Raw genomic sequence first — 14,565 nt, 5'->3', positions numbered from 1 at the left:
AGCATCTTCAGACTAGTCCGTGATGGCCAGTTCCGGCACGCCACTGCTGGACCGATTCCTTTTATGGTGATGAAGAAGGGTGCCCAGATCCTGCAGGACAGCGAAGAGCCCCAACCGTGCTGCTTTAGTTCATATCTAAACACACTGCTGCCAGCATCCAATACCTACAGCTGGCTTTTTGTTTCTGCAGTCCCAGGTATAAGTGAATCTCTAATAGTTACCTCTGCTACCTGCAGAACACAGGGCCACATCTAAATTTGAGGGTTTATCTCATGTAATCAAAAGCCACCGTTTCCAGTACATTTTTCTTGCATTCGTATCGGATGTCTGTACCCTACAATGCATAACTGTTCCATTACTGCGTCAGTTAAAAGATTCTTAAATTTTAAACTGCAACAAGAATCCTAGACGCATACGGACATTTCAAATTTTTCTTAAAAAATCTGTTATAAAGCTAACCTGAAAACCCCACATAAAAATATGCATTCACTCACATTTTAACCAGTGTGAAATTATACATACATCATACAATAAGCGTAATTTACACCCATTAATTCTATATTATTATGAACTGTGGTAGGGAGGCCAAACAGAACATGCAAAGCCTGCTGGACTGTAACCCACAACACAGAAAGAGGGGATGAAAATATTATACAAATAGAGAGTCATACAACTGAATATGAGCTACCAAGGTCCGCAACAACATAACAGAAAAGCATTCTGAAATGAACATGAATTATCAATCTTATCAATCAATCATGAAGTGTTCAGACAGTTGGTATAAATAGTAAATATACAATGTCATTTGACGTTATTTATGATTGTCGTTGTGTAACATCTCAAATCGGCATACAACATGTATATGGCATAACAGAAGCAATGGGGTTTTTAAGCACCATTACGTTTGTTCCTACGTCGTAAGTTAGTTTCTTTTCTTAAGAAACCCAAGAGGCCGTGCTAAGCAGCTGACTCGCAGTAACTTCAATCACGTTTCCTACAGTAAGGCTGTTTATTTTTTCCACGCCCCCATCTGCTTCCGGTTACGTCGCCGTCGAAACAACTGTGACGTTGTGAAGAATTAGAAGAGACGCCATTGCTCTCTAGACAGCCTTCATTTGACCTTTTTATAACAATTTCTTTTTCATACTATTGTGTACTACGAAGCGCCACAGATCACGTTAATCTACGTCCTTTGTGTAAAACCTCCGAAATACTGAACAAGACTATGTAGAAGAATATTAAGAATCGACGTTAACCCACCTTTAATAATGCGCCCTTCTTTCTCTTTACCTCTGCCCCGAAATGGAAAATAATCACTAACAAAATGGCGAAAGGAGATCATCAGCAAGACATGCGCAGTATGATTCTCCATACATGCTTTCGCAAATTTGCACTTGCGCATAACGACACTCCAGATAGCCGCTTCGGTCTCAATGTATTAAATTTAGCCAATGGCTAAATTCAGAAGGGCAAGCTCTGAATTTGTTTAGCCAATGGCTGGAAAACGGAGCCCAACACCGGATGAAGGAAGACCAATCGCATTTTGAAGACGGAATGCCTTATTGTAAAGAAGATATACGGGGAAACCCAATAAACATACACCCTTCATAGCGCCGCTTTTATATGAGCCAATCAGATGATGGAAATATGTAGAGCCTATAGAAATTACGATATTTGACAACCAATCCTAACTCTTAACCACATTCACTACTGCTGCCGCAGCCAATTGGGTTTCGAGAAACACTGCTTCGGCTCAACAGCTTGTTATTTCGTTTATTGCTTTGCAAACCTGGCAAGTGGAGAATAGTCTCGTCGCTGTATGTAAGTATAGCTGCAGATATTTCACAAAAAACAGGTAACCGTCAACATTCGTTAGTAAAGACGATTCAGTGTGTCATCGGTCTGTACTTTGGCGGGGTGACGGCCGGTGGTTAGTTGTGCGCTTTGTAGTTTTTGAAGGGAAGGGAAGGAAAGAGATGGGTGAGGAATTGAATGGCAGGGGCCAGTCGGCTTGTTTTTGCGGCGAAATGCGCCTTTTGTAGATCACTTTAATAAATAATGAATTCGCGCCAGTTACTTTACGGTGAGTCCGTCAGTCGGCGCGTTTCCAGCGGAAACGGAGCTGGGAGCAGAGCTCGGCCAGCTATGGGAGCAGCTCGGCGTTTTAAATCGCCACAGCGAGGGATACTCGGTGAGCTAGTTAGCTGGCTAACTTGGTAGCTTAGCTACAGTTCTTCCGTTCCCACTCCTCCCCCACCCCCCTCTCACCGAGACCGCCCGATCTTTTCTCCGCGGCGGCGTTATTAGACCGTTTCGCAGAAACTTTTCGGCGTCGGGGAGACGCGGCGCCCCTCCTCGCCTGCCCCGGGCGCCGTGTGCGTGTTTGCTAGGCGGGCTGCGCTTTAGCCTGCTATTGACACGGTGCGACGCCGAGGGCGCAATGATGGCGACGTGACACGGTCGGGATCGGGGAGCGAAGCGGGAAGGAGCGCCTCGCAGCCCTCCTGGTATCTCTTAGCCCCCCGCAGCTGCATGCCAAACACCGTCACACAAAAATGTCCCTTTCCCCGCATTTTAAAATGGCATAATAAAAACAGTTTCGCGGAAAACTGACTGGGATTGCTTGGTGAAGCATTTCTTTTTTTGTTAATCTACCGAGTAAGGGGGAGTTCAGCCGAGCTGCAGAAGAATGCGTTGAAGTATCCAGCATGCCTTTTATCTTTTTATATCGATTACGTGCAGTTGAATAAAAATTTCGTGTTTTCGATATATCTCATACCCCCCTTTTCTGTCTCCCCAGTTTTTTTCAGCAGTCATAAACCATTCGACCTGGAATCCCTCAAATAGCCTCCACGATGAAGGTAAGTGACTTTACCTTGCGGGAGATGCAGGCGACGCCTCCCCACCGGCCTGTCGTCGCCCGGCAGCTAGCTCTCATAGCCCTGATGGCTAGCCAGTTAGCCGCACACGTGTCCTTCTGCCCCGCGATCACAGCGTGCGGTTTAGCATGTCCCTCTAGTTCCAGACACAGCGTACCGCTGCTATTTTATAAACAGCAACCAGATCTGCTTGCTCGTAACTGCAGAAAATGTGTGAGAGCTTTGCTTATCGCCAGGGGAGCCGACCCCGCTCGGTAAAGCTGGCGCGTCGTCTTTGTGTCTGCATGACGACCGCTCCAAGTCCCAGTGCTTTTGCTTAAAGATATAGCACTGATGACATTTGTTTATGTATTTGGTAACTTTTAGGTCTTTAATACCAGCCAGGCCAAAGCATAAACGTGATAACCGACAGAACTGTAGATCAGGCTTTCACCTCTCCCCACCTTACAACAATGTTTCCAAATGGCCCCTATTGAAGGAACGGAACCTTATGTGGGGTATCTGACCTCCTCATTAGGGTGCAGCAGTTTAAGATCCCAGTCTACCTTGTACACTACGGTTCACTGAATGCTGCATCACTCTTAACCTTGTCATGTGCCTGTCAGTTGGCTGCTGTCCCACCTGCCTTTGATAATTTTGAGATGGGAGTATGAATATTTCCTGCTTTTGGGTAATAGCTGTTGATAACCGCTTCCAAAAATGCAACACAAATTTTGCAATGTTTGAAATTAAGAATTACATTTTCAGTTGCAGTGGTGTGTAACAGGAATGTATCTTGTGTTGTCGCTCCCTGCAGCTTATGGTCACTCTGTGCTTTTTTTCTTTTTCTGAATTTGTGGCATGTTGAGTACATTAGAAACTTGTCAGTTACTTTGCAGTGCAAAGTATTTATTGGAGGTTGGTTTCTCCTCCTCTTTTTTTTAAATGGTTGCCTTTCCTTGCTGTTTCAGGCAGCGGATGAGCCTGCCTATTTGACAGTGGGGACAGACGTCAGTGCTAAGTACCGGGGTGCCTTCTGTGAGGCAAAAATCAAGAATGTGAAGAGGATGGTCAAAGTGAAGGTGGGAATCTCTCATACGTCACAAAACTAGCAGGCCGTATCCTGCTGGTGCAGGGGTCTCCAACCTCATGTACACTGAGAGCTACTTCTGTACAAAAAATAATCTGGTCAGCAGCATGTTTGTTACGTGATTGTCGACCAAGGAAGTAAACTTTGTCGCTCATCATTCTTGTCGTCAGACACACACTTGAAACTTCTGGTACTACCCCAGTGTATTGGTCTATAAGCAAAATAAATAAGTTATTAACAACGTAATCGGTCCTATTTCTGGAAATGGGTTCCGCGAGCTACTCATTGGTTCCCTTTTGGTGGGCGACGTACTGGTGACCAACTTTCCATAAAGTAACGTGTAATTCAGGGACAGGTACTTTAGCACAATGTTAACTTCTGTAGCTTTTGGTGATGTCTGTGATCTTAAAGTTGTTTGCTTTTTTTAAACCTGGCTGTTGAAAGTTTTACTAAATTACTTTTACTGCATTATCAGCCTTCCTTAAGCTGAAGCTTACAGTTCTGCTGTTGTCTTATGTCCTGAGACAGTCTTTGCACCCCCTACCCTGAGATGTGGGTATATGACTGTCTTACCTTCAGCCCGCCTTGTCAAGCAATGTACTGCATGTTAAGATTCCTTCCACATTGATATGACATTGCAGTTTGAACAGGATAAGTCTTCGCAAGCAGCATCATTTTTGAAGTGTGATTGTCTTGGATGATGCAAGCTCACTTTTTGATTGGAACAGATGCCCAGATGTTGAATGTTCGTGTCCTTGGCCATTTTAAGGGGGGGCTCTGGTTAATGAAAAGTAGCATTGTAAGCTGTAGCTAGTGAACAGGATGTATTTTTAGCCATTTCTAAAAATACTAGAATGCCAGGAATAAGTGAACTACGATTCAAGCAGTGTGACAGTAGGTGATATTGTGAAGCATTGTTTGATTTTTGAGGTGACAGCATTTTATCTGAAACTGAAATTTTTATATTCTGATGGTGAATATATTCTGAAAAGCAGCCATGTTTGTATTGCCTGTGGTTGTGAGTTAATTTCTTGAGTTTTCTCTGCCTCTTGCACTTAAAGAATTCTTTTTAGTCACAGAGTATAGGAAAGAGCATGTTGAAAGCAGATACTGCTGTCTTCCGGTGGCTTGTATGCCCGTTTGGTCCGGTTTCACACGGGATCTGTGCAGCGGAGGGAAACCTGCCCCCCCGCTTCTCGTGTGTTCCTGTGATGCTCTTCATGTAAGGACTCGTCTCTGGGCCGGTCACGCCAGCAGCGTCAGGCGACTGCGGTGTCGGAAGCTGCTGAATCCCCGGCAGATACGTTCTCGAGGCGTCGGTGGTGCCATGCGGCGCCACATGAGAATCCCACCCCAGTAGGTGCTTTCTGTAACTCCTCCCCCTTACAGCGTTAATTTCTGTGCAGTGTGTGAGGAGTTGGCTGCTTTCAGAGCACCGTTTACATGGTCCTCAGTCACTGTACTGTCTCACAGTTGCTTTATATTGATATCTCTTGGATTCTTGTCTGTGGCACAGTCCAGTGTGTTGCAGCTGCACCCCTGTAGGCCAACCTAGTCCCTGCGACAGCATTCTCTCTGGTGATGTGACATTGTCACAGTTGTCTTGAAGTGTGCAGGTCACTCTGCCGGAGCCCTGTGCAGAGCCAGCACACACACCTGCTCCTGTGGGTGGTGTCCGCTCTGTATCGCCCTGCCATCCGTGGTTCAGAGCGACCTGGCTCTGCTTTTTTTGTTCACGTAGATGTCTGTCTCGCGAGCTTTATCGAAACAAGCCTTTACGCTCCTCACTGCTCTCTTCCAATCCCTGTCGGATTGACAGGTGCCGTCATGTCAGTCATCATTAGGCAGAAAGCTGAAGTCTGTTATAGCGCACTTTGGGGGGCCATTGTTGGGTGGGGACGAGCCGCATGTTGCCGTGTCTGACAGCGGGAGTTCTCGTAGCTCTAAGTGGGTGGGCTTCTGCGTGACGACGACATAGAGCAAGCCGTGACCATGTGATGGGCTGGATAGCCTGCCAGGGGGGCTGTGATGATCTTCCGGGGGCTCCCAGACTGCTCTGAGTAGCTGTGACTTCATGTAGAAGCGCTCTGCAAGCTTATCAGTAAGTGCAGGGCCTGTGTGTTACGCAACCACATTAATTCACCTTGACTGAGCCCCCCCCCCCGCCTTTTCTTCCTCTTTTTCCTTTAAGGTGGTGCTTAAGGGAGACAGCACCTCGCACATCGTCCAGGACGATCAGGTTAAAGGACCCCTCAGGGTAAGAGCAATACTTAACTATAACTTTCAGACTTCATTAAACGTGCCGACAGCTTGACAATCAACTACGGGGCCCTGATGTTTCTCTTTACTTGGTCTGTATATTGATGGTTTGACGTGATGGATCATTTTGTCCCGTTTTGAGGCCTGTAATCTTTTGTCTTCATTGACATGTTACTGTTTTTTTCCTGAAGTCAAATGTAGCTCATATTTTGTTTACTCAACAGAGTAAATCCAGAGGTATTTATGGAATCTGGGCTTTTCATAGTCTCTGGGCATCACTTGTGTGTTATCACAGAAGAACCGGAGTGATTTGTATGAACTTTTGGGAGGCGGGGCATCACTCCCCGTTTCTCCAGGTTATGCTCACAGGTAGGCCTCTCCTTCTCTGCAGGTCGGCTCCACGGTGGAGGTGAAGAACCCAGAAGGTGGGCTAAGCGAGGGGGTCATTAGCAAGCTCACGGACGCCAGCTGGTACACCGTGGGTAAGCCACCTTCCGGTTAACGTGACGCTTTTCACAAGCACAGTGTTGCTATTAGTTCTGAATCCAGCAGCAATTATGCTAGCAGCTTGCTTCTGTGAAAACAAATCCCCAAACAGAATGACAGAGTATTAGATGCTTTAATTGCAGGTTATCTGCATGACTTTAGGTTATTTTTTATCCTGATGTGGTTGATAGTTATAGTTGGCTCTGGTTATAGTTGACGTTTAGATGTTTGCTGATTAAAAGTTTGTCTGGTGATGGACATGCTAGCACGCTGGTGTATTTCTGTGACGGCAGTAAGTAATGGCAGGAATGGTCTGGATACGGCCTCTGCTGCAAGTGATGCCGTTTCACATTGGCTGTTGGGCATATTCAGGAAGTTTGCTTCAGAGGACGTGGCTGGGGTGCGATTGGTGGGGGGGGGCTCTTTTCCTATAGCTTCTCAGGTCACATGCTTTTTACCCACACTGTTTGTGGCCCCTGCTGTCAGCCCTGAACACCAGCTTTATACTTGTACATTTGCGCATTTATGGCCTCCTGTGGCCAAAAAAGAATTCTGCCCCCCGGGGTCTGGCCCAGCCCGTCTGCAGTGGGCCATTGGGCGGCTGCGGTAGTGGATGGGCCTGACTGGTGTTTCTTCACACTTGGATGCTGAATTGGGAATGTGAGTGCTGGGGGGAGGTACATTGCACCCTGCTGGCCGTCCAGCTCGGCCGATGGATGCGCGGAGCTCGCCGTGAGCTGGAATGCACGTGGCGCAGACGGGCCAGCGAGGCATCTAGCAGCAGTCGTCTATTTTTAGGAGGCTGGGACAACGGTGGATTGCAGCAGGCAGTATTTAATACAAGGGGGAGTAAGAGAAGACAAAGGCGAGCGAGAAATGGGTGTGTGGTTGCGGCTCTCATGCGCACTCAAGAAGGTAGCAGGCAGTTTGAGTTAGGGTTAGATTGGAAGGAGAGTGCCCTGAATTCTACATGTTTCCTGCTCCTGGTACTAATTGAATAATTGGTGTTTTTGGGGCAGAAATAGTACAGATTGTAAGAACTGCTTTGTGACGTGAACTGCTTTTATAACAAAACCAGAGAGAGTCTCCATCCCTTCAGACTCCAGGGATCCGTCCTGCATGACATCAAACAGACGTGTGCAGGGGATGAAAGGTCAGCAGATAGCTTGGACGCTAGCAACGTGTCTCTATTAATGAAACTTTAACTGCTGCTCTCTCTTCACCCCGAGTTACTTTGGCTCTGTAGCCAGCTGCCGTTTTCTGGTTTTGGACGGTTCTGGCCTGGTGTGTCCGGGTCATGGGTCCCGGCATCTCCTGTAACTGATCTTCTCCTGTTTTAAGAAAATGGGAGAAGTCTTGTGCAGGGGAGATTTTACAGGCAAATTCAGTCAAACCTCATGCTTCTGTCAGACAAGTGCAGCAGAAAGGTGGGGATGCTGAGCAAAGGCTCTCGGCTCCCCTGTGATGTGGCTGGTCCTGTTAAAACGGGTCAAACAGGCAGCTATCCTTCCACTTAGGGTTTGTTTGCACTCCTCCACAAAAGGTTGCTAGAGGATGCAAAATCTACATTGTAATAGTGTGGCAGGAAAGGCATTTTTACAGAGACAGAGCTCCTCCGCCTTGATCTTCATCTCTGTCTGGGAGGCCAGTCTCACTGCAGGCTGCTACTATGGCAGTGCAATCATTATTTACTCTGCTCATTATCTGTTTGCTTTCATAATGGGTGACTTATTTACTCCCTGCTGTACATGTATGCTTGCATATTGCAGCCCCTGTCTAACATGAGGTGGTTTTCCTCTATGTAAGGTCATAAGTTAATATCTTGGTTAAATGACAGCCAGCTCACATATGCCTTTGCATGACCCCGGAGAGTCTCTCTCTGCTGATTTTCTGCGTCCTCTGACTTCAGTGCTGATCAGTGCATGAAACACCCACGTCTCCCGATGTAAGGATAGTAAGTTGTGCTTCCCTAAAAGCTGACAGGGTTGTGGGTTGTTGTGGCACAGGACACCCCATTTACTCCCAGACTGCGTGTCACCCTCCCACTTCTGATGTGAAGTGTCGGTACTTGCATTCTGTGAAGGTATTTATTGAGAAACCTTAACACTGACTTTGACGTGTCCCTCCTTCATACATGGCTCTGCTCTAGACCCCCCCCTCTGATAAGTGGAGGTAGCTGGACTTTCTGTAAAAGGCATCTCATAAGATCAACTTCCCCTCCTTGTGGTCGTGCTCATGACAGGCTGCAGAGAGCCCCCCCCCCTCCTTTTTAGCCACCGCACAGTTCGGCTTGCAAAGGCACTCTCTGCTGCCAAAGACACGCTTCTGGCTGCAGCATACACAGTGCGCCCAGTTATCCACTGTGAACCGCGATAAGCTCGTTTGCCTTCTGCGTTTTGCCATTTCGCTGGGCGCCCATGGCTGCTGTTAAAGGCCGAGCAGTCCCGGCCCCAGCTCGGCCCAGTGTTTAAACCCCCCCCCCAATTATTCTTTCTCTGCACTCAGTGTTCGATGATGGCGACGAGAAGACGCTGCGGCGGACATCGCTGTGCCTGAAGGGCGAGAGGCATTTTGCCGAGAGCGAGGTATCGAGCGCCGTACATGCTCTATGCACATGACTACTCTGTGAGGACCTGCAGGTGCATATTAACCCCCCCACCCTCACCCCCCCACCTCAGACTTTGGACCAGCTCCCCCTCACCAACCCAGAGCACTTTGGCACTCCTGTTATTGGGAAGAAGACAAACCGTGGGAGGAGGTCCTCACTGCCCATGTGAGTGTTGCACCCCACCCCCAGAACCCCCCCCCCCACCCTCGTTTCCGCCCGTGGAAGTACTTGCTAGGTGCAGTGTGTGAAACCAGCCTGATGCACTACTTTCTTAACGTTGCCCCCCAGCGCTGAGGATGAGAGAGAGTCTTCATCCAGCGAAGAGGAGGATGAGGACAGGCGGCGGCTAAACGACGACCTGCTGGGGAAGGTGGCCTGCGTGCAGGCAGGCGCGGAGCGGACGGCATGGTACCTCGGCCTGGTCAGTTTGCTCTGCCCTTCTGGAAAAATCAGATGACCTGCCTTCATGTCGTGCTTCTGTATGGGTACATTTGTAGTTAAATCGCTTTTTTGTGTGTTTAATGGCTAGAAAAAGATGCAATAAATTTGGAACGTTCCCGTGTTTTATGTGGAAGGAATGGGAAAACTACATCGCTGCATTGCTGGGTATTGGTTTATAACTGACTTTTTCCCCGTTTTGCGTAGGTGATATCACCCAGCTGCAATGACGACCTGACAGTCAGAAAGGACCAATGTTTGGTGCGCTCCTTTGCAGACTCCAAATTGTGAGTTTCCCCTCTGAGTTGGTCATGGGGTGACAGAGCCCCTGCATTCTGTCATTGACGGTTTCTCTAGCGTGCCGAGTCGAGCCTTTTTCAGCTTGTCAAAGTTAACAGCCTAAAGAGGCGTCTGTTTGCTGATGCTCGGCGACTGATCAGGAACATTGTTTTGCTTTGCTGGAGGATGGGGGGAGGAGCTTTGCTTATTTAATAAAATTTTTTCTACTTCCTCTTTTCAGCTACACAGTAGCAAGAAAAGAAATCCGCGTACTGACCACAGACAACATCTCCAAGTTGGAGTTCTCTAGCAAAAAAGGCAAGTTTTCGTGTGGGGCATCCTTTGACCTCTGGCTTCGTCCGGAACAGCGCCTGACCTGCCCGGCTCTGGCTCTCCCTCTCCCAGGATTTGATGAAGCTGTGCTTTTCCTGAAAACCAAGACCATACCTGCAAGCTGGAAGATGGACATGAGCGAGATTTTGGAGTCGTCCAGCAGTGACGACGAGGATGGGGAGGAAAAGGACAGTGAGGAAGATGAAAAAGTGGAGGAGGTAGAGGTAGGACAGGCTGTTTTTCCACAGGGTGGTCAAAGTGGATTAGTGTTGATTATTAATTTTTTTTTAACTGTGGATTAGGCGCAGATGTTATTGATGAAAGATCCAGTTTATCCTACTTTGTTGGGGAAATACTGCTAAGAAAAACACTTCTGTTTTATGATTTGTCTTTCGCTGCTATGCATGACACTGGTGTGTGTTTCTTAATGGGTGATTGACTGGGTAACTTCAGGGAATGTTGATGGTATCTTGATTTTAAAAGGTGGCCCTGTGTCCACTAGGCTACTGCATTAAAATTTAAATGCATCTTTTACTTGGAGCTCACAGATGTTCTCCTGCATGGTTCCTGAAGGGTTCTGTGCGTGCTGTCGGCACTTTCGATTTTTATACTCTCTCGTGCAGTTCTGACCAGGGCAAATTTGCTGGAGTGCATCTGCACGTGCAGCGCGAATCCCTTTCAGAAGGCCTCGTCCTTTGATGGCTTCTGAGCGTGTCCTACTCGCGTCTTGTGGTCGAGCCCAATGGGGCGCATTAGCGTGCAGGGAAAAGCCCCAGCTTCCGAGAACAACAATGGAGATCATTCTTCCTGCTTCCAGAATCGAAGCCAATGGCCAGCAGAGTGGCTTGTGACGTCGTCCCCATAGCAACCCCCAGCTTCCTCTCATTGAGTGTGGGCTGTGGAGTCTGGCTCGGTGCCCGGTGGGGGGGGGGGGGGAGGCGGCACAGCCTGATCCCTGTCCTCATGTTTCCCTCTGTGCTGTACCACACAAATGGTCTCTGCTTAGTTCCTGAATTTTTTCTTAAACTCACTTTGTGAAGCTCTGATCTAGAAGTCAGCTGTGTTTAGTTTGGGTTTTTCTTTATATGGTTCTGCTGGATTCTCTCAGATGCGGGCGTTTTGCTAACCAGCAAATGACACTGGGCTCTCCAGAGCACAGATTGTTGTGACATTCAGAACTTTTTGGGGGGCTGGGGTTCTGATGTTTTTTTTTTTTTTGATGAATTCATTCGTTTTAAACTGGTTCTAATTTCACATCCCTGTATGTTTACAAACTAAAGCATCCCTGCCTCTTTAGATGTTTGTAGTTTGTAGGTCAGGAATGACATGTGTTCTGCTTAATTAATGGTCCAGAAGAAAACGGCAGCTTTGCTTTAGCTTTGTTGCACGTATCACATTCTCCTTACTGGCCCTTTTTTCCCTGAACTCATTACACATGCTTTGCATCAGGATTTCCTCTTGCTTTTAAGTAAAATACTATCTTCAGCTGAATTAGTTGCGCCGTACTCCCACGAGAGACTATTTTACATCCCTGTATTGGAGTTGAGGTGAATGTCTGTGCAGTTCTTATGTATTCATAGTCTATAATTAGTCCTGGAGGCCTCATGGACATAACCATGATATTATGCTGACAGCTTTGCTAGTGGTAAAATGCTGATGTGAGCAGGGAGCCCAGTCCCCCCGCCCCAGGGATATTTGTTTAGTATTTGGATTTCTGCAGGAAGGAGCCTTAACATGGGTTGATGTGATGATGCCTGAGAATGGTTTCGCACACTGGACTGAAGTGCCTGTGATGTCATACTTCTCTTGGCTATCTGATCAGCTCCTGGCTGCGGCCAGCCTGCTCTCTGGCGTGGCTTAGCATTCCCAAACAGGGAGCGAGCCCTAATGTCTGCGTGCCGCGTTTTGTTTTGCCTGAGGACAATAAAGTAAAGGAGAAGCTGGAGTGTATGGCAGGGTTCTGTTGGACTGCCAAACCCCAGAAGTATCGCTGGGGGAGCGACTTCGCCTGGCGAGCTGGTGTGCTCCCTGTCACACTGCGCACTGTATGTGTGGGTCATGCATATGTTGCATTGTGGGAATCAAATACAATGTGAACCTTATTTTGACATTGCAGGAACCACCTTTTCGGTCCCCACAAGGGAAAATAAACACTATAAAAATCTAACTCTGCAGTCAGAAAACTAAAAATACAAAAAGGTCTTGTATTGTGTTTGGTTACTTAAGGTTAGGGCTGGGTAGGGGTTAAGGTTGTCATTGTTGAGTTTTTCCCCATGGAAACGGAGAGTTCCCACACAGATATGTATATAAATGTGTGTGTGTGTGATACTCCTGCAGCCAGAAGAGGAGCCAGATCCTGAGGAGCGGGACCACTTCCTGCAGCAGCTTTACAAGTTCATGGAGGACAGAGGTGAGGCGTAATCCCCGATCTTCAATACCCTGCTTAAGGAGGATGGAACTATTCGGAGCACTTTTTGTTTTTTCAAATAAGTCATGTATGTATGTATGTATGTATTGCCATGCCATAGCGGTATTGTACCTTCAGTGATTTCCACAACTTTTTTGTGGTATGTAATGATTGTACACCATACATCTTTATTACAACAAAAGATCACAAATGTAGTGCACAAATTTGAATTTGTGGGATTTCTGAAACCAGCATGGTCAAAATTATTCATACTGGGTCAATAGTGTACGTGCAGCAGGTGTAATATTTGGTTAAATGTCCCTTGGCACGTTTCACCTCGATCAGATGCTTTTGGTACCCATTAATAAACTTCTGAGAGTTCCACTCGGATATTTGACTTGGACATTCGCTCTCGTTGGCAGAATTGCTTGAGTTCAACCAAATTCGTTGGTTTCCTGCACTGACCTGACTTTGAAGCTCAATCCACGTTCTTTCTGTAGGGTTGACGGTAGGACTTGGTATGGTATTCCAAACGCTTAATGGTGATGTGTATTTAGGGTGTTTGTCCAAGTTTGGGTCATTTGTGTCCAAGTTTCTGCCTTCTGGCTGATGATTTGAGGTTGTATTGAATTCTGAGGTAATTCTCCTATTTTGTCTGCTTTGTGTAGTGCATGAATTCCACTGGCAGCAAACGGCCTCAGAGCATGGTACTATGGATATACCATGCTTGACACTTGTTACAGTGATCTTGGGGTTTAATGGCTCACCATCTCCTCCAGACGTACCTCTGGTCATTGTGGCCAAACGGCTGTCTTTGTCTCATCTGAAGATATTCCCCCAGAAGACTTTCCCTTTGTCTGTGATCACCCACAATTTTACGGGCTAGCTTTTGGAGTTGGCTCTTTTTTTTCTTGGACGGCAGCCTCTCTCCCTATGGCAACGTGACACTTGCTTGACTGGGCAGTGTCTCTGGTGTTCGAGCAGCTTTCAGTCCATGGCAAACCTGTTTCTTGGTGGCTCTTGGATTGCGTCTGTCCACCCAGGCCAGCTTTCTCTCAGCTCAAGGTGACAGTTTGGGTCTTCAGACCTTAGCAAAGAGACTACAGCTCCAAATAACTTGTACTTGTGTTTCTGTCCTGCATAAGCGTGATCCTCTTCTCACGTCAGCACGCAGCTCCTTGAGCTTTCACATTGTGATGTGTGTTGGTCCGTGCAGTGAACTCAAACGAGCCCTCTTTATGGTGGCACAGAGAAGCTGCCGGCTGTAGGAAATCTGAATCTCTAACAGGCAGTTAGGTCTGGGGACCAAGTTGAAAGATATTTTGGAGCTTTGAGCACCACTAAATGAATAATCTTAGTAGCTGTATGTGTATTTTTGACCTTGTATGTATAATTTTGACCCTGTCACAATTCTGCCACCAAAAAAGTTGTGTAAATTATTGAATGCTCAGTACTAGCATGACATGCCTGTCTATTGCGTAAGTATATAAACATGACCACAACTGCAGATGCAAACTGACTCCAATGTGCCCATTCTGTGTGATTCCCCTCTGCCCATCCCCCGCAGGGACACCAATTAACAAGCCCCCCGTTCTGGGTTACAAGGATCTGAACCTTTTCAAGCTCTTCAGGCTGGTTTACCACCAAGGCGGCTGTGACAGCGTGAGTCTCCCCCACAGAGTGATCGGTCACACTGACATGATACATTCACACCATGTCAGCTGTTTTTGTCAAGTTTGTGTGACAATTCACATTTTCCATTTTGATTCATTCAGGTTTGTAAGCATAATGCGAAGTTTACTGTACA

The 14,565-nt window shown here is 47.1% G+C and overlaps 1 protein-coding gene and 1 non-coding gene across 3 annotated transcripts in view; both read left to right on the top strand.

Moving 5' to 3' along the window:
* Nucleotides 1-1,516: 1,516 nt before the first annotated feature.
* The window catches only part of arid4a (AT rich interactive domain 4A (RBP1-like)), a 33,580-nt gene continuing 20,531 nt past the window's right edge, over nucleotides 1,517-14,565 (top strand). The window contains exons 1-13 of one of the 2 annotated variants that reach the window (XM_048974520.1): nucleotides 1,517-1,821; nucleotides 2,801-2,861; nucleotides 3,830-3,940; nucleotides 6,140-6,205; nucleotides 6,599-6,689; nucleotides 9,199-9,278; nucleotides 9,372-9,466; nucleotides 9,590-9,722; nucleotides 9,947-10,026; nucleotides 10,260-10,336; nucleotides 10,424-10,575; nucleotides 12,689-12,761; nucleotides 14,326-14,420. In XM_048974520.1, the coding sequence (XP_048830477.1) occupies nucleotides 2,856-2,861; nucleotides 3,830-3,940; nucleotides 6,140-6,205; nucleotides 6,599-6,689; nucleotides 9,199-9,278; nucleotides 9,372-9,466; nucleotides 9,590-9,722; nucleotides 9,947-10,026; nucleotides 10,260-10,336; nucleotides 10,424-10,575; nucleotides 12,689-12,761; nucleotides 14,326-14,420 (1,059 nt within the window). In that variant the 5' untranslated portion in view covers nucleotides 1,517-1,821; nucleotides 2,801-2,855. The remainder of the gene's footprint in view (nucleotides 1,822-2,800; nucleotides 2,862-3,829; nucleotides 3,941-6,139; nucleotides 6,206-6,598; nucleotides 6,690-9,198; nucleotides 9,279-9,371; nucleotides 9,467-9,589; nucleotides 9,723-9,946; nucleotides 10,027-10,259; nucleotides 10,337-10,423; nucleotides 10,576-12,688; nucleotides 12,762-14,325; nucleotides 14,421-14,565) is intronic. The other variant, XM_048974521.1, reaches the window with a different exon arrangement.
* Nucleotides 12,091-12,173, top strand: LOC125708178 (small nucleolar RNA SNORD53/SNORD92). Its single transcript, XR_007382437.1, has one exon. It is a non-coding gene; the product is annotated as a small nucleolar RNA SNORD53/SNORD92 (small nucleolar RNA).

The sequence above is a fragment of the Brienomyrus brachyistius genome, chromosome 14 (genome assembly GCF_023856365.1).
Source record: "Brienomyrus brachyistius isolate T26 chromosome 14, BBRACH_0.4, whole genome shotgun sequence".
NCBI lineage: Eukaryota > Metazoa > Chordata > Actinopteri > Osteoglossiformes > Mormyridae > Brienomyrus > Brienomyrus brachyistius.
This window is presented reverse-complemented; position numbering and strand designations above follow the sequence as displayed.